An 18,404-nucleotide genomic window follows, 5' to 3' on the forward strand; every position below is an offset into this window, starting at 1 on the left:
AGTTTTAAATATGTTTGTCTTTGCTCTCCTTGACCTACTCTGTTCTAGTATTGATACAATCCTTTCCATCCAATAATCCTCATGTTGCACTGCCTGCCTTTACACCCGTTTATATCTGTGCTTGTTTTGTACTGTAAAAGCTAATTATAAAAAAAAGTAGATATAGATAATCCTGGTCAGTAATAATTACACATGGAATACCAGTGAAATGAATCCCCTGCATAATGAATAAAAGCTCCTAATTTATTGTGTGCCTAACTGATTGTCCCGGTCTCTCCCCCAGCGGCCCCAGTCTTCCTGACTGAACTCCAGAGCCAGGACGTGCCAGACGGTTACCCGGTCAGCTTTGACTGCGTGGTGATTGGGAAGCCTCCACCCAGTGTGCGTTGGTTCAAGGATGGTAAGCTGCTGGAGGAGAACGACCACTACATGATCAACGAGGACCAGGAGGGCTGCCACCAGCTCATCATCACCACCGTGCTGCCCTCTGACATGGGCGTCTACCGCTGTATGGCTGAGAACACCAGTGGCATCGCTGCCACCAAGGCTGAGCTCAGGGTCGACAGTGAGTACAGAACATATAATATTGATTGGTAGGTTGGTTATTTTGTTTGTTATTTTGTTAGTTATGTTGTTATTGTCGTTGGTTCTTTTGGTTATTTCGTTGTTTATTTAGTTGATTATTTGGGTATTTAGTTGGTTGGTTGACTGTATGCATAGGATATCCTCATCCATGTTATTTTGAGAGTAATTGTGTAATGCATCTCTCTTTCCTCAGTGTCTTGCAGCTCAGACTACGATACTGCAGCTGATGCCACTGAGACCGGCTCCTATATCAGTGCCAAGGGCTACATGTCTAGGTGAATGAGACAACTCAGAGTTTACAAGCCCTTTGACTTTGAATACAACCTTCTTTACAATGGAATCCTGATTCCTAATGGTACCTAAAATGTTTCTCTGGTCATGTTACTACTTTACTGACAGCTTTACTTTCTTCCTATCCTCTCCCCTCAGGGAAACGGAAGCCTTTGAGTCTGTGGTAGAGGATGAGCAGATGCCACAAGTACTGGATGAGCTCCATGATGTGCACGTCAGCCCAGGCTCACCCATCGCTAAGATGCAGCTGAAAGTCAAAGGTCGGTTTGTGGGTTACTCTCCACCTCCTCTGCATTAATCAAACCCTGCTAGACTAAGTTGTCTCTGCTCAGTTCCTTCAGAGGTCGATAACTTAAATAGAGAAGAATTAACTAGAGTCATGTGTACCTAGATCTGGTAAAAAAGCCAAGTAAACACTAAAATCTAATTTTATTTGTCACATGCACCAAAATGCTTACTTACAAGCCCTTAATCAACAACGCAGTTCAAGAAATAGAGTTAAGAAAATATTTACTAAAAAAACGAAGTAAAAAATACAATAAAATCTAAAAGTAACTCAAGGATATTAGATAATGAGGCTAAATACAGGGGGTACCGGTACCGAGTCAATGTGCGGGGGTACAGGTTAGTCAAGGTAATTTGTAAATAGGTAATTTGTAAATAGACTATGCATAGATAATAAACAGTAAGTAGCAGCAGTGTAAAAACTACTGCCCCCAGGGCAGGTAAGTCGGAGGCAATTTATTTTTTCTGCCCCCAGGGTCAATAACTAAGTGAGTTGCTTACTCTTTGTTGATATTTCCCAGGGTTCCCTAGTCCAAGGGTGTACTGGTTCAAGGACGGCCACCCGCTGCGTTCCTCAGACAGGATCCTGCTGCTGGACAAGCGAGATACCCACAGCCTGGAAGTCCTGGAGGTGAAGAGGGAGGACACAGGAGAGTACTCTGCCTACATCAGCAACGCTGCTGGAACAGCATACTCCTCTGCTAGGCTGCTGGTTCTGGGTAGGTCTACTCATGACTGAAAGATTTATATTGAGAGGGATTCCTGTCTTCTACTTAGGATGATGTATTTAGTCTGCATTATGATATGTGTGTTATTGTATACTCAACATAACATTCTTGTTTTTACTAATGAATTTATTGGTTACTCTCTCAACAGGTCCAGGAGAGCTCACGCCTGTAGAGAAGCACGGTATTTAATTATGATTTTATAATATTCATTGATTAATTAATTTATTCATTCATTACTGCTTGCACTGTTGCCTATAGCATGTCACATTGTTCTGAATTTTGAGCTACGTAATGATGATGCTTTTCTATACCCATGTTTTACTTCCTAGATCCCAAGGTGCCTCTGGTGCCGCCCCGCTTCCTGGAGAGGTTCAGCAACAGGAAGGTGAAACAGGGAGCCAGCGTCACCATGTCTGTCAGAGTGGAAGGTATCTATCAACAACACTGAACTCATATATAATGATGGTATATTTAAGCAATAAGGCACGTGGAGGAGTTGTACAGTATATGGCCAATATACCACGGCTAAGGGCTGTTCTTATGCACATCACAACGCGGAGTGCCTGGATACAGCCCTTAGCCGTGGTATATTTTGGGCATATACCACAAATCCCCAAGGTGCCTTATTACTATTATAAACTGATTTGAGCAGTAAATGTTTTGTCATACCCGTGGTATAACACTGCTGTCAGCCGATTCTCATTTAGGGCTCAAACCACCCGGTTTATAAAACGTGTTATAAACTTGGTCATTTGTGTCATGCCTAAGAACTGCCTTTAGTTGTGATATATTGGCCATATACCACACACCCTCGGTCCTTATTTATTAATTATAATATATGTGTACGTTTTTGTTTTGTAGTGTGACGCTAAGCTAGAGAAACAACAACTTCAACCTGTAGTAACAGTAACAGTACAGTATATCTCTCAACCTTGGCTGAGAGTTGACCAAGTCAGAGGAGCAGACCCAGAATCAGTAACGTGTCCTATGAGTGATACACTTCCATAAAATATATTGTCATTTATCATACAGACACGCATGCGAGTCCACAGGCTACTGTTTGATAAGACTATTCATCATACACCATGTGAATTCCCAAGTCCCACTATCTATATGTCTGCTCTCCAAGGTTCTCCCACCCCAATGGTGACGTGGTTGAAAGAGGAATCTGCTGAGGACGTGTTGTGGATCAAGCCAGACACTAAGGGCTACAAGGTGGCCAGCTCAGGGCGCCAACACAGTCTCATCCTGATGGATGTGGGCTCTAAGCATGCAGGCACATACACCTGCATCGCCACCAACAGGGCCGGACAGTCCATTTGCACTGCCCAATTTGAAGTGGAGGATGGTGAGAAACTGAACGATATACTGTACTTGGTTTGTTATTTGGTTCCCCATTAGCTGTTACAATAGCAACATTTCTTGAGTCCACAATACATATTAGAGAAACAGCAAAACATACTGACACATGCTTTTCTAATCATACATAATATAAATGAATGTAGTATATGCGTGGCAGACAGCAAGCTCTAATGTGAAACATTCCTAATGTATGATCTGCTTTCTGTTGTAGCACCACGACCAAAGGAAGAGACCACAATCCCTCTGGGGATTACTATCAGCCCTCCAGACGACGATGTTGGTAGAGGAAAAATGCAGTATCTAGGTGAAGTTGGAACAGAAGAGTTCCTTATGAAGCTCACCTCCCAGATCACGGAAATGGTATCTGCCAAGATCAGCCAAGGTGAGTGAAAATGTGTCATGGGCTGTTCCATCAAAGGTCCAAAATAGGGCACAGTTAGAACATTTTCTTATTTGATTTAAAGAAATGTTCTTCCACTCTGTTGATTTAAGATCAAGTAAATACACTTTGTGATTTGATGCAAATTTATTTCGATTTTACATGTAACTTATAATGACTTCTGGAATAGGTTAAAGTAATGTAATAATAATATCTGGTAAATGGGGATATAATGGTCAAATACATCCTGATGTATTTTACAGTCTGTGCTTTTATTGCAGGCTAAAACATTTGAATCTGCTTGTCTATGCTAATACAGAAAAGGTTATTATAGTGTTTTAATAGCATAATAAAATATATATGTATATGTCTCTAATATTGCCATTGATCAAGTCTAAATTCAAATTGTATATATACATGACCTTTGTAATGCTGTCATAAACACTATAAGCTATCTGTCATAACACTTCATCACAGTTTATGTAATGTTATGACAAGTTACTCTCATCCCACATGCAGTACATCAGGCAAAGGGCCAACTAACACACCAGTGTTTGTGGGATACAGCTACACCGCTGCGACTGTGGATATGTCAGTTACTAATAGAGCTTCATGTAGGCTTTAAGAATGAACGGCTCAAAGAAAATGTCATGCACATTGCCTCTTGCTGCTCGCCATTTTCTTTATGTTCATATAATTAAGTATGCTTTGATCTCTTTCTTCTCACTCACTAATACTTGTTCTGCTTGTGTTTTGAGCAATGTGTGGATTCCTACACCTTGTCCTCCCCTACGACCGACAGATATGGATTGTCATTGCTTCATTTCATCATCCTTCAGCCCTCCATCCATTAATTCACTTACATGCACTCATCCAATCGTTAATTTGTTATTCAGACAGCACACAGAACCATCAAGTGCTCCAGTGGATGAAATCATGGCCCAAAGCCTCCAGTATGTATCCACAGTACATAAAGATCTCAGCTACTCTCACTAAAAACCAGACATCCTTTACACAAGTTAGTGAGTCTCCTCTTATGTTATATGTCCTCCTCTCTGCATCTGTCTCTAGCTGTCTGACTTGGATTGGATTGACTGAATTTAAAAGAGGAGTACTACTTGACATGAAACTACTTGTCAGAAAATGACATCCCTCTGTTCGTGTTGCACGACAGTAAGAATATCTTGGCTATCACCGGCGATGATGACTTGTGGAGATGACATTAACATACAGTATTTCACCGTTCAAGACACATTTAAACATTTTGAAACAAAATGGTCAAAATTCCATTGTATAGTGGGGGACAAAACTGTCATTAAATCAGTTCCATTATTCTGCTGCCATTTCAGTATAACAAAGAATATATATACCTGGTCAAACATTTCTCCCGTTATGTTTTTGTGCTCCATGATATTTATTTGATGCATTAGTAGAAGTTGTGTCTTGGCAAAGCAGTGATTACCTGAGCACATGATTCAAATGGCTTTGAAGTGATACTCCGGATAGCATATAGCTGGAATACATGCCTGCACTCAGACATGTATGGACACAACTTAAGACACCACGTCTTATTTGTACAGTATCTTTCTTATGCATGCATCTAGTGTTCTAACTAGTTTGTAATAGTGAAAACTATTTAATCAAATAACTTGTGCAGTAGCAGCAAAACTGTTGATGGCACTAATGTGTAGTTTAGCTAACCTTCTGAGGAATCTTGATAATTAATTGTGCTATGCCAGTGATAATATTCATTTTACGGGTCAACAAGCCAAAGCTACACATTCCAGGTGGTCTGTGGATGTTTCAGTGGCCAATTTCACCTTTCTGTGAATGTGTGTACAGTATTATTAGGCCTATGTGCAGGTAACTGCCAAAATAAAGGAAACACTTGTGTAAATGAAGGATACTATTGACACTTAATGTAGGTGTTTCCTTTATTTTGGCAGTTACCTGTATATACTGTGATATGTTGAGGTGTGTGTGTGTGTGTGTGTGTGTGTGTGTGTGTGTGTGTGTGTGTGTATTGTATGCTCTCCTGGCTGTCTCCCTCTGAACCCCTCCCCCTTGCTGACCCAGCCTCACTACGTGTCCCGGGAGGCGATAGTGATGACGAGACCAAGACACCCTCCGCCTCACCACACCACGGTCGCTCTCGCCCCGGCTCCATTCTCGCTGACTCCTCCTCTGAGTCTGACGACCCTGATGCCAGGGGAGAGGTATGGAACTATATAAAAGGATCTGTCATTCTTGTTCTTTGTTTGGAACACCTCAGTATCACATCACTCATACTGGGTCCTCTCTAATGACTCTGAATTTTTTTCTCTTACACTTTTGACTGGATTTGCAGACTACTTACTTGACTTATTCCTTTCAGCTCCTAATGCAGAAAAGGGCATCAACTGGCCTGCATCACCAGCAAACCCAGTTCTGGGCAAATCTCTTATAAATACAATTATTATTTTTCATCCAAGTCACTCTAACCGTTAGCTGTCTTATCGGCTGCTATCTGAATAGACAATCGGGCAATTTATTTATTTATTTGTATTATTATTATGTTTTCTTCTTGGGCCTCTATAACTATATGTATTGTTTTTATTTTTGTTGTTGTTGTGTGATTTGGATTAATCCCCTCTACCACACGGAACCACACTAATCTACTGACGGAACGCAAGAGGTGGCTAATAACAGACCTCCATCCTATGCTAGCTTGCTACCGATGGCCCGGCTAGCTGTCTAAATCGCCGTGACCCCCAACCAACCTCTCCACTCACCGGACCCTTTTGATCACTCGACTAAGCATGCCTCTCCTTAATGTCAATATGCCTTGTCCATTGCTGTTCTGGTTAGTGTTTATTGGCTTATTTCACTGTAGAGCCTCTAGTCCTGCTCACTATATCTTATCCAACCTATTAGTTCCACCACCCACACATGCAATGACATCTCCTGGTTTCAAATATGTTTCTAGAGACAATATCTCTCTCTTCATCACTCAATACCTAGGTTTACCTCCACTGTATTCACATCCTACCATACCTTTGTCTGTACATTATACCTTGATGCTATTTTATCGCCCCCATAAACCTCCTTTTACTCTCTGTTCCAGACGTTCTAGACGACCAATTCTTATTGCTTTTAGCCGCACCCTTATTCTACTCCTCCTATGTTCCTCTGGCGATGTAGAGGTGAATCCAGGCCCTGCAGTGCCTAGCTCCACTCCTATTCCCCAGGCGTCTCTTTTGACGACTTCTGTAACCGTAATAGCCTTGGTTTCATGCATGTTAACATTAGAAGCCTCCTCCCTAAGTTTGTTCTATTCACTGCTTTAGCACACTCTGCCAACCCGGATGTTCTAGCTGTGTCTGAATCCTGGCTTAGGAAGACCCTCAAAAATTCTGAAATTTTAATTCCACACTACAACATTTTCAGACAAGATAGAACTGCCAAAGGGGGCGGTGTTGCAATCTACTGCAAAGATAGCCTGCAGAGTTCTGTCCTCCTATCCAGGTCTGTACCCAAACAATTTGAACTTCTACTTTTAAAAATCCACCTCTCTAAAAACAAGTCTCACACCGTTTCCGCCTGCTATAGACCACCCTCTGCCCCCAGCTGTGCTCTGGACACCATATGTGAACTGATTGCCCCCCATCTATCTTCAGAGCTCGTGCTGCTAGGTGACCTAAACTGGAACATGCTTAACACCCCAGCCATCCTACAATCTAAACTTGATGCCCTCACTCTCACACAAATTATCAATGAACCTACCAGGTACCTCCCCAAAGCCTTAAACACGGGCACCCTCATAGATATCATCCTAACCAACTTGCCCTCTAAATACACCTCTGCTGTCTTCAACCAAGATCTCAGCGATCACTGCCTCATTGCCTGCATCCGTAATGGGTCAGCGGTCAAACAACCTCCACTCATCACTGTAAAACGCTCCCTGAAACACTTCAGCGAGCAGGCCTTTCTAATCAACCTGGCCGGGGTATCCTGGAAGGATATTGATCTCATCCCGTCAGTAGAGGATGCCTGGATATTTTTTTTAAATGCCTTCCTAACAATCTTAAATAAACATGCCCCATTCAATAAATTTAGAACCAGGAACAGATATAGCCCTTGGTTCTCCCCAGACCTGACTGCCCTTAACCAACACAAAAACATCATATGGCGTTCTGCATTAGCATCGAACAGCCCACGTGATATGCAGCTGTTCAGGGAAGCTAGAAACCATTATACACAGGCAGTTAGAAAAGCCAAGGCTAGCTTTTTCAAGCAGAAATTTGATTCCTGCAACACTAACTCAAAAAAGTTCTGGGACACTGTAAAGTCCATGGAGAATAAGAACACCTCCTCCCAGCTGCCCACTGCACTGAAGATAGGAAGCACTGTCACCACTGATAAATCCACCATAATTGAGAATTTCAATAAGCATTTTTCTACGGCTGGCCATGCTTTCCACCTTGCTACTCCTACCCCGGTCAACAGCACTGCACCCCCAACAGCAACTCGCCCAAGCCTTCCCCATTTCTCCTTCTCCCAAATCCGTTCAGCTGATGTTCTGAAAGAGCTGCAAAATCTGGACCCCTACAAATCAGCCGGGCTAGACAATCTGGACCCTTTCTTTCTAAAATTATCTGCCAAAATTGTTGCCACCCCTATTACTAGCCTGTTCAACCTCTCTTTCGTGTCGTCTGAGATTCCCAAAGATTGGAAAGCAGCTGCGGTCATCCCCCTCTTCAAAGGGGGGGACACTCTTGACCCAAACTGCTACAGACCTATATCTATCCTACCATGCCTTTCTAAGGTCTTCGAAAGCCAAGTCAACAAACAGATTACCGACCATTTCGAATCTCACCATACCTTCTCTGCTATGCAATCTGGTTTCAGAGCTGGTCATGGGTGCACCTCAGCCACACTCAAGGTCCTAAACGATATCTTAACCGCCATCGATAAGAAACATTACTGTGCAGCCGTAATCATTGATCTGGCCAAGGCTTTCGACTCTGTCAATCACCACATCCTCATCGGCAGACTCGACAGCCTTGGTTTCTCAAATGATTGCCTCGCCTGGTTCACCAACTACTTCTCTGATAGAGTTCAGTGTGTCAAATCAGAGGGTCTGCTGTCCGGACCTCTGGCAGTCTCTATGGGGGTGCCACAGGGTTCAATTCTTGGACCGACTCTCTTCTCTGTATACATCAATGAGGTCGCTCTTGCTGCTGGTGAGTCTCTGATCCACCTCTACGCAGACGACACCATTCTGTATACTTCTGGCCCTTGGTTAGACTGTAAACTCTCCTTCCAGACCCATATCAAACATCTCCAATCCAAAGTTAAATCTAGAATTGGCTTCCTATTTCGCAACAAAGCATCCTTCACTCATGCTGCCAAACATACCCTTGTAAAACTGACCATCCTACCAATCCTCGACTTTGGCGATGTCATTTACAAAATAGCCTCCAATACCCTACTCAACAAATTGGATGCGGTCTATCACAGTGCAATCCGTTTTGTCACCAAAGCCCCATATACTACCCACCATTGCGACCTGTACGCTCTCGTTGGCTGGCCCTCGCTTCATACTCGTCACCAAACCCACTGGCTCCATGTCATCTACAAGACCCTGCTAGGTAAAGTCCCCCCTTATCTCAGCTCGCTGGTCACCATAGCATCTCCCACCTGTAGCACACGCTCCAGCAGGTATATCTCTCTAGTCACCCCCAAAACCAATTCTTTCTTTGGCCGCCTCTCCTTCCAGTTCTCTGCTGCCAATGACTGGAACAAACTACAAAAATCTCTGAAACTGGAAACACTTATCTCCCTCACTAGCTTTAAGCACCAACTGTCAGAGCAGCTCACAGATTACTGCACCTGTACATAGCCCACCTATAATTTAGCCCAAACAACTACCTCTTTCCCTACTGTATTTAATTAATTTATTTATTTTGCTCCTTTGCACCCCATTATTTTTATTTCTACTTTGCACATTCTTCCATTGCAAAACTACCATTCCAGTGTTTTACTTGCTATATTGTATTTACTTTGCCACCATGGCCTTTTTTGCCTTTACCTCCCTTCTCACCTCATTTGCTCCCATCGTATATAGACTTGTTTATACTGTATTATTGACTGTATGTTTGTTTTACTCCATGTGTAACTCTGTGTCGTTGTATCTGTCGAACTGCTTTGCTTTATCTTGGCCAGGTCGCAATTGTAAATGAGAACTTGTTCTCAACTTGCCTACCTGGTTAAATAAAGGTGAAATAAAATAAAATAAATAAAAATAAACTCTGCAAATGTAAGCTCTTATAGACAAGACTTTGTCTGATGTTCGACTCCTTCTACAGATGTTTGACATCTATGTGGCTACGGCTGACTACAACCCCACCATCCCCAACAAAGATACCATTTCCCTGAAGGAGGGCCAGTATGTTGAGGTTCTGGACTCGGCACATCCACTCAAATGGCTGGTCCGGACCAAACCCACAAAAACCACCCCATCCCGACAAGGCTGGGTCTCACCTGCCTACCTGGATAAAAAACTCAAGGTGTGTTTGAAGATTCAAGTAATTGCTTTAGCACCAATACATGTACATCGAACTCTACTCTCTTGATCCTATTTTAGTTAAATGTTATTGGGTTATTAATGTTACATTAAACCTTTGTGTTCTAGCTGTCTGATGTTGCTGGTGACATCACAGAGGGAGGTGGAGAAGAGGTCTCAGAAGGAGAGTACAAGAAGAGACTACTGTGAGTCGAGAGCTTCTAGAACATCTCACACTCTCTTCTATTAGGGCCAAAACTTAAACTGAGATCAGACTGCCATGCAACTCAATCAAGATGATTTGTGTGAAATCAATGCAGTTGCAGGTGCTTCTACACCTGCATTGCTTGCTGTTTGGGGTTTTAGGCTGGGTTCCTGTACAGCACTTTGTAACATCAGCTGATATAAGAAGGGCTTTACAAATACATTTGATTTGATTCGAGAATGAATGTAAAAAAACAACAAGAAGATAGTTAGGATTCGGCTCTGCATGCACAAGCAAGAAACACCACCACACTCAACGACACCCCATAGTAACCACAATGCTCTGTCATCCTCAGCCAACTGATTCAAGACATGATCAACAGCGAGGCAGAGTTTGTCAAAGAGATGGACTTCTTCACCTCCCACCACATCAAGCAAGTAGAGAGCCCTGACACCCCATCTGACATCACCAGCCAGAAGGAGGCCATATTCAGGAACATCAAGGAGATCAAGGCCTTCCATAGCCAGTAAGTACCACTGACTGTTTTTTTGGCCCGTCTTCAAACAAACTTCAACTTTTAAGGATTAATGAAGCTTTCATAAACCCTTTATAAGGCTTGTATGTATGCTTCAGAAATGACCTAACTGGTTCTATTGCATTGATGTTTTGTCATTATATAATACCATACCATTACAAAACATTAGGAACACCTGCTCTTTCCCATAACATAGACTGACCAGGTGAATCCACCTGAAAGCTATGATCCCTTATTGATGTCACTTGTTAAATACACTTCAATCAGTGTAGATGAAGGGGTTATTTTGAGACAATTGAGACATTTGAGACATAAGCATTGAGACAATTGAGACATGGATTGTGTATGTGTGCCATTCAGAAGGTGAATGGGCAAGGCAAAATATTTGAGCGCCTTTGAACAGGGTATGGTAGTAGGTGCCAGGCACACTGGTTTAAGTGTATCAAGAACTGCAATGCTGCTGGGTTTTTCACACTCAACAGTTTCCCGTGTGTCTCAAAAATGATCCACCACCCAAAGGACATTCAGCCAACTTGACACAACTGTGGGAAGCATTGAGTCAACATGGGCCAGCATCCCTGTGGAACGCTTTTGACACCTTGTAGAGTCCATGCATCAACGAATTGAGGCTGTTCTGAGGGCAAAAGGGGGTACAACTGAATATTAGGAAGGTGTTTGTAATGTTTTGTACACTCTGTATATACCACTTATAAACTGGGTAGTTTGGGTTCTGGATGCTGATTGGATGTCTTAGGTTCTAAATAAACACAGTAAAAAAACTCAGACTCTTATTAAAGCTCAAACCAAGTTTATTCACCCACTGGGTCATACAGCTGCATAAGACAAATCACATCCACACAAGCACTAGTATTTAATCCTTTCTCCTATGCTGAGCCCCTCCTTACACATCTGAACAGCCAATACACCTCTGTTACTATGCAGAAGATTAGTGATGTATGTTCTTCCCCACTTCTTCTAACCTGACCTCTGCCCAAATTCCTCACTCCTCCCCAACTCTCTGTCATGAGACTGTCTCTTCTCCTCCCATAGGATCCCTAATGTCTGACAATAACATATCCTGGTAGAATGTAAACATTCTACATCCCCCTCTCTCCTCCAGTCACATGAAAAATGATATTTAATGTTTTCAAGTCTAAAAGTCAGAACCCAACAGATGAAACAGCATTCCAGCTGTGAGTATATCAGACAATATACCACAGGTATTACATAAAATTACACTAAACAAAAATATAAACGCAACATGTAAAGTGTTGGTTCCATGTTTCATGAGCTGAAATAAAAGATCCCCAAAAATGTTCACACACACAAAAACATTATTTCTCTCAAACTTTGTGCACACATTTGTTTACATCCCTGTTAGTGAGAATTTCTCATTTGCCAAGATAATCCATCCACCTGACAGGTGTGGCATATTAATAGGCTGATTAAGCATACTGTAATGTCATGTAATATTTCTAATTGTATATAACTGCCTTCATTTTGCTGGACCCCAGGAAGTGTAGCTGCTGCATTGGCAGCAGCTAATGGGGATCCTTAATAAATACAATTTACACAAGTGCACCATTGTGCTGGGCACAATAAAAGGCCACACAACACAATGCCACAGATGTTTTGAGGTGGTGTGCAATTGGCATGCTGACTGCAGGAATGTCCACCAGAGCTATTTCCAGAGATTTGAATATTAATTTCTCTACCATAAGCCGTCGCCAACGTCATTTTAGAGAATTTGGCAGTATGTCCAACATGCCTCACAACTGCAAATCACATGTATAGCATTGTGTGGGTGAGCGGTTTGCTGATTCAACATTGTGAACAGAGTGCCCCATGGTGATGGTGAGGTTATGGTATGGGCAGGCATAAGCTACGGACCACAAGCACAATTGCATTTTATCAATGACAATTTGAATGCACATCAATACCATGACGAGATCCTGAGGCCCATTTTCGTACCATTCATCCACCGCCATCACTTTATGTTTCAGCATAATAAGGCATGGCCTCATGTCACAAGGATTTGTACACATTTCCTGGAAGTTGAAAATGTCCCAGTTCTACCATGGCATGCATACTCACCAGACATGTCACCTATTGAGCATGTTTGGGATGCTCGGGATTTGACGTGTGTGACAGCGTGTTCCAGTTCCCGCCAAAATCCAGCAAGTTCGCAGAGCCATTGAAGAGGAGTGAGACAACATTCCACAGGCCACAATCAACAGCCTGATAAACTCTATACGAAGGAGATGTGTGGCGTGCATGAGAAAAATGGTGGTCACACCAGATACTGACTGGTTTTCTGATCCACCGCCCCTACCTTTTTTTTAAGGTACCAGTGACCAACAAACAAATATCTGTAGTCCCAGTTATGTATAAATACATAGATTAGGGCCTATTTCAATTGATTCATTTCCTTATGTGAACTGTAATTCAGTAAAATCTTTGAAATTGTTGCATATTGCATTTATATTTTTGTTCAGTATATATTTTACTGTTCTATTTATCTTGATAACCGGTTTGTAAAAGCAATAAGTCACCTCTGTTGTTTGCGTCATGCCTAAGGTTTGCGTAAGAACAACCCATAGCCATGATATATTGGCCATTATAAACTGGGTGGTTTGAGCCCTGAGTGCTGATTGGCTGACAGCCATGGTATATCAGACGGTATACCATGGGTATGATAAAACCTTTATTTTTATTACTCTAATTACGTTGGTAACCAGTTTATAATAGCAATAAGGCACCTCTGGGGTTTGAGGTACTTTGCCAATATACCACAGCTAAGGGCTGTGTCCAGGCACTCTGTTTTGCATTGTGAGAATGAACAGTCCTTAGCCTTGGTATATTGGCCATATACCACACCCCCTCGGGCCTTATTGCTTAATAAACATATCACACCACCTCTGGGTTTATTGCTTAAATATACTGGTAACATTTCTACTGGTTACATTTCTCACAAAGCAGCTGAATGAATTGACCCCATAATGTGTCATGTGCAGGTCCATGCTCCCTAAGTTGAGCCACTGCGACACTGATGACGACGTGGCCATGCGCTTCCTGAGGAGTGGCGAGGGCTTTGAGAAGTACCTCCAGTACCTCGTAGGCCAGCAAAAGGCAGAGGCCGCTATCAGTGACAAGACCGTACACCGCTTCTTCAAGGTAAGTGAACCCTTCACAAATACTGTTAGCACAAGTGGTCATTAATGTGTAAGTCTTGTCATCTTAGTGACTATGTAAGGCTAGTAATGGCCATGTTTCTAAACCCTGTTGTCTTTGTCACAGGAATACACAGACAAAGAACAGGCCAGTGCCGACCCTGCTGAAGGTCCTGTACTGAGCATCAACGCCTACCTACAGAAACCTCTGGACAGAATCCAGAAGTACAAGGCCTTGCTCAAGGTGAGAGTTTAACACTGTAAATTGGGTATTCTTTGTTCTTGTTCACACATTAGGAATTAATGCACCAGAGCCTAAATTGTCATACGTTTTTATGTTATATAATCTTGTTTAAATATTAGTGTAATTATTATTATCTTAAATCGTTGTGCCCATTTCTGTGACTGTAGGAGCTGATCAGGAACAAGGCCAGGAACGGTCAGAACTGCTGCCTGCTGGAGGAGGCCTATGCCATGGTTTCATCACTGCCTCAGCGTTCAGAGAACACACACCACGTCTCCATGATAGAGAACTACCCTGCCACTCTGGATGTATTGGGGGAGCCCATCAGACAGGTGAATAACCAAAATCCATTTGCTTCCATTTGGTGGCTAGTGAATACGACCATATTCTTGAGGATTTTCAACTAATGTTGTTTCCGTAGCCTATGTGACGGTGTTGTGTTTTGTGACAGGGTCCCTTCATGGTGTGGGAGGGTGCACCTGGGGTAAGGTCCTCCTCCAGAGGTCACCATCGACATGCGTTCCTCTTCAAAAACTATGTCATCATCTGCAAATCCAAGAGAGACACCAACACAGACACCCAGGGCTACGTCTTTAAGAACATGATGAAGGTAAGACTCTCTTCATTGCTCTTTCTAAAAACTCCACATGTAACTCAGCATGTCTATCCACTGAAACAAGTCACCAAAGAATTAGTCAACTCTAAACACCAGACAATTCCAATCTGTTGTTCAGGGTTGGCATAGAATAGATAGATTGCTGCTGGAGAGAATATATCATCAATGTCACACTTCCTATGACATAAAAATCATTTCCTAACAGATAAATAAATAAAGTGAATCATAGTCTTGAGGATAACTACTGTTTCTCTGTCTGTCTCCCTCCCTAGCTGAACAACATAGATGTGAATGAGACAGTGGAGGGTGATGACCGGGCCTTTGAGATCTGGCACGAGCGTGAGGACTCTGTCAGGAAGTACACGCTTCAGGCTCGCACCGTCATCATCAAGAACTCCTGGCTGCGAGACCTCAGGGAACTGCAGCAGCGCTACACCATGCCTGCCTGGAGTGAGTCTGACACACATATATTCACTCAGATCCACCAGACAAACAGAGACAAGTTTGACATAGCATATTGTGATCTAACCTTTACTATCAAACAAGTACTTTTTACATACTATGAAATTGCATACTATAATTTAATCTGTAATTGCATAAAATGTGTCATCTCTCCACTCAGGATTGATTGATGTGTAAATACATCCCTCTATCTGTCCAGGTATGCCTGACTTTGATGAGCTTCTGGCTGACTGCACAGCGGAGCTGAGACAGACGGTGAAACTGGCCTGCAAGGTTACTGGAGTACCCAAACCTGTGGTCACCTGGTACAAGGGTATGAGACACACCATCGAGAGCGCTGTGCGAAACGCAATAGCTGTGCGAAACGCAATAGCTGTGCATACAGTGCATGTTTGTTTTTATCTACATAGCCCATACCCTGTTAATGTTTTTGAGGTAGAAACACCTCCTATTTTAAAACTGTTTCCTCCTCTGATGACAGACGGGCGGGCAGTGGAGGCCGACCCTCACCACATCATCATCGAGGATCCTGACGGTTCCTGCACCCTGATCCTGGACAACATGACGGCTGATGACTCTGGACAGTACATGTGCTTCGCCACTAGCACAGCAGGCAACGCCAGCACCCTGGGAAAGATCACTGTCCAAGGTCAGTCTCTATTACAGAGGGGAAATGACACCAACATTAGGCTTGAACTGTGAAAGTGAACAGTGCACACCCAGACCCTACTCATATGAATCATTGACATACAATGAGTGTCCAAAACATTAGGAACACCTGCTCTTTCCATGACATAGACTGACCAGTTGAATCCAGGTGAAAGCTATGATCCCTTATTGATGTCACTTGTTAAATCCACTTCAATCAAATCAGTGTAGATGAGGGGGAGGAGACAGGATAAAGAATGATTTTTAAGCCTTGAGACATGGATTGTTTGCCATTCAGATGGTGATTTAGGCTCCTTTGAACGGCTTATGGTAGTAGGTGCCAGGCACACCGGTTTGAGTGTGTCAAGAACTGCAATGCTGCTGGGTTTTTCATGCTCAGCAGTTTTCCGTGTGTATCAAGAATGGTCCACAACCCAAAGGACATCCAGTCAACTTGACACGACTGTGAGAGGCATTGGAGTCAACATGGGCCAGTATCCCTGTGGAATGCTTTCAATACCTTGTAGGGTCCACACCCCGATAAATCGAGGCTGTTCTGAGGGCAAAAGGGGTCCAACTCAATATTAGGATGGAGTTCCTAATGTTTTGTACACTCAGTGTACATGTCAAAAGTAAAAGTGATTGATACTTTGCTTTGGGAAAAATCTACAATTCCAAGAATCTAAATTGTCTGGGAGGAATGTTGATCTTATAAAAAAATAAGCCTGTTTTCAAGAGTAACAATTGTGTGTTTTAGTGCCTCCTCGTTTCGTGAACAAGATGAGGAATGCTGTCTTAATCGTTGGTGAGGATGCTCAGTTTTCCTGCACCATCCAGAGCGCCCCCAGCCCCAAGATCAGGTACACTACACCACACCTGTCTCCTAGGCTTTTTAAACTGACAATTTTTTAGTGACAGTGGACTGTGCCATTTGCTTCTTCCTACTGTGCTCATTATGCTGCCCATTCTTAATAATTAATATACTGTATAAGCTAATAAATAAGTATGTGTAAGGTAATTCATATTATCTCAAAATGTCATTTCATGCGTGTCCCTGAACAGATGGTTCAAGGAGGGCAGGCTGCTGACTGACCAGGAGAAGTATCAGACCTACACTGAGTCCCGTAGTGGAGTCCTGGTGCTGGTCATTAAAGGCCCTACGGAGAGAGACCTGGGACACTACGAGTGTGAGGTAGGCCTTTAATTCACCACCCCTCAGCTAAAAAAAAATAGGGCCGGTTTCCCAGCCAAATAAAGCCTAGTACAAGACTGAAATGTACTTTCAATATAGATTCTTAATCCAGGACTGGCCTAATATGGGTCCAGGAAACCATTCCATACAGTTGTAAAACACTGGACTGCAAAGCACCTCGCGTGAATAGCTGCTGCTGTATCACGTGTGAATGATCAATACAAAAGAAAAATGAGAGATACAGTAGTAGTAACATGTAACAGTAGTTACATTATTTGGATGCTCGACATCCTTCAAAGAGTATTGTTTTCATGAGACATTACATTGATAAGATGAAGCCATTGTTTCAGTAAGCCTAATGTATTCTCCTCCCTGCCCATCCCAGTTGTCTAACCGACTGGGCAGTGCTAAATGTGCAGTTGATCTGTGCCTTCCTTCTGCTGTGGCTAGAAGAGGAGAGCAGGCGATCACCATCGAAGGTAGGAATATTCCCATTCATGCACATACCGTTGTGCATTAGTTTCATAATTGACCTCTTTTACCAGGTTTTCAAAGGAAAAGATGAACCATCAGTTCATCAACAATTTAGATGATGTACTCTTTTTGTCTTGACATTAGCTATCAATTTATCTGACTAACTCCATAAGCCCTGTCCTGCTTTCCTTCTAGTCACTGAGCAGGAGACTAAAACACCAAAGAAAACCATCATCATGTAAGTGTGACCAGGTTATGATACAGACTATAAGAAGCATGCATTCTTGTGTGTGTCCTCCTTAGGCCTCTGCATGCATGGCCAGGCAGTATTTCAATCCTGAGTGTAAGAGGGGCTCACTCAACGCCAAATATAACTTCCAAGGAGCCGGCATTTGGAATGGTTCCATAAGGGAATGGTTGTTAATATGTTTTTTTGTCTGCACATTTTCCTTAACTCATGTACCATTGCATGACATGTTTGTATGAGTAGACAGGACTCCACTTTGTGTGTGTGTGCGCGCGTGTCCGTGTGCATGTACACGCTAATTAACACCTTTTGTATGTAGTCTTATTGTGAAAACAGCATGCCCTCATGTTGTTCTCTCTCTTTCTGCTGTCTCTCTCATACCTTCTGTTCTGTTCCTGGCATACAATACACTCTTAGAAAAAATGGTTCTAACTGGA

The 18,404-nt window shown here is 42.7% G+C and overlaps 1 protein-coding gene across 1 annotated transcript in view; it reads left to right on the forward strand.

The window, feature by feature from the left end:
• LOC112259617 (obscurin-like) overlaps positions 1-18,404 on the forward strand; it is a 98,825-nt gene that overhangs the window by 76,879 nt on the left and 3,542 nt on the right. Inside the window, exons 54-77 of the mRNA XM_042328845.1 lie at positions 284-565; positions 779-860; positions 1,015-1,136; positions 1,683-1,880; positions 2,038-2,070; positions 2,219-2,317; positions 3,019-3,237; positions 3,463-3,633; positions 4,527-4,583; positions 5,707-5,846; positions 9,978-10,178; positions 10,304-10,380; positions 10,735-10,905; positions 13,929-14,088; positions 14,212-14,328; positions 14,496-14,660; positions 14,780-14,938; positions 15,217-15,394; positions 15,606-15,719; positions 15,888-16,055; positions 16,812-16,914; positions 17,117-17,246; positions 17,632-17,725; positions 17,916-17,958. Of these exons, the coding sequence (XP_042184779.1) occupies positions 284-565; positions 779-860; positions 1,015-1,136; positions 1,683-1,880; positions 2,038-2,070; positions 2,219-2,317; positions 3,019-3,237; positions 3,463-3,633; positions 4,527-4,583; positions 5,707-5,846; positions 9,978-10,178; positions 10,304-10,380; positions 10,735-10,905; positions 13,929-14,088; positions 14,212-14,328; positions 14,496-14,660; positions 14,780-14,938; positions 15,217-15,394; positions 15,606-15,719; positions 15,888-16,055; positions 16,812-16,914; positions 17,117-17,246; positions 17,632-17,725; positions 17,916-17,958 (3,283 nt within the window). The remainder of the gene's footprint in view (positions 1-283; positions 566-778; positions 861-1,014; positions 1,137-1,682; positions 1,881-2,037; positions 2,071-2,218; positions 2,318-3,018; positions 3,238-3,462; positions 3,634-4,526; positions 4,584-5,706; positions 5,847-9,977; positions 10,179-10,303; positions 10,381-10,734; positions 10,906-13,928; positions 14,089-14,211; positions 14,329-14,495; positions 14,661-14,779; positions 14,939-15,216; positions 15,395-15,605; positions 15,720-15,887; positions 16,056-16,811; positions 16,915-17,116; positions 17,247-17,631; positions 17,726-17,915; positions 17,959-18,404) is intronic.

This window comes from Oncorhynchus tshawytscha, linkage group LG10 (genome assembly GCF_018296145.1).
Source record: "Oncorhynchus tshawytscha isolate Ot180627B linkage group LG10, Otsh_v2.0, whole genome shotgun sequence".
NCBI classification, from domain to species: Eukaryota; Metazoa; Chordata; class Actinopteri; order Salmoniformes; family Salmonidae; genus Oncorhynchus; species Oncorhynchus tshawytscha.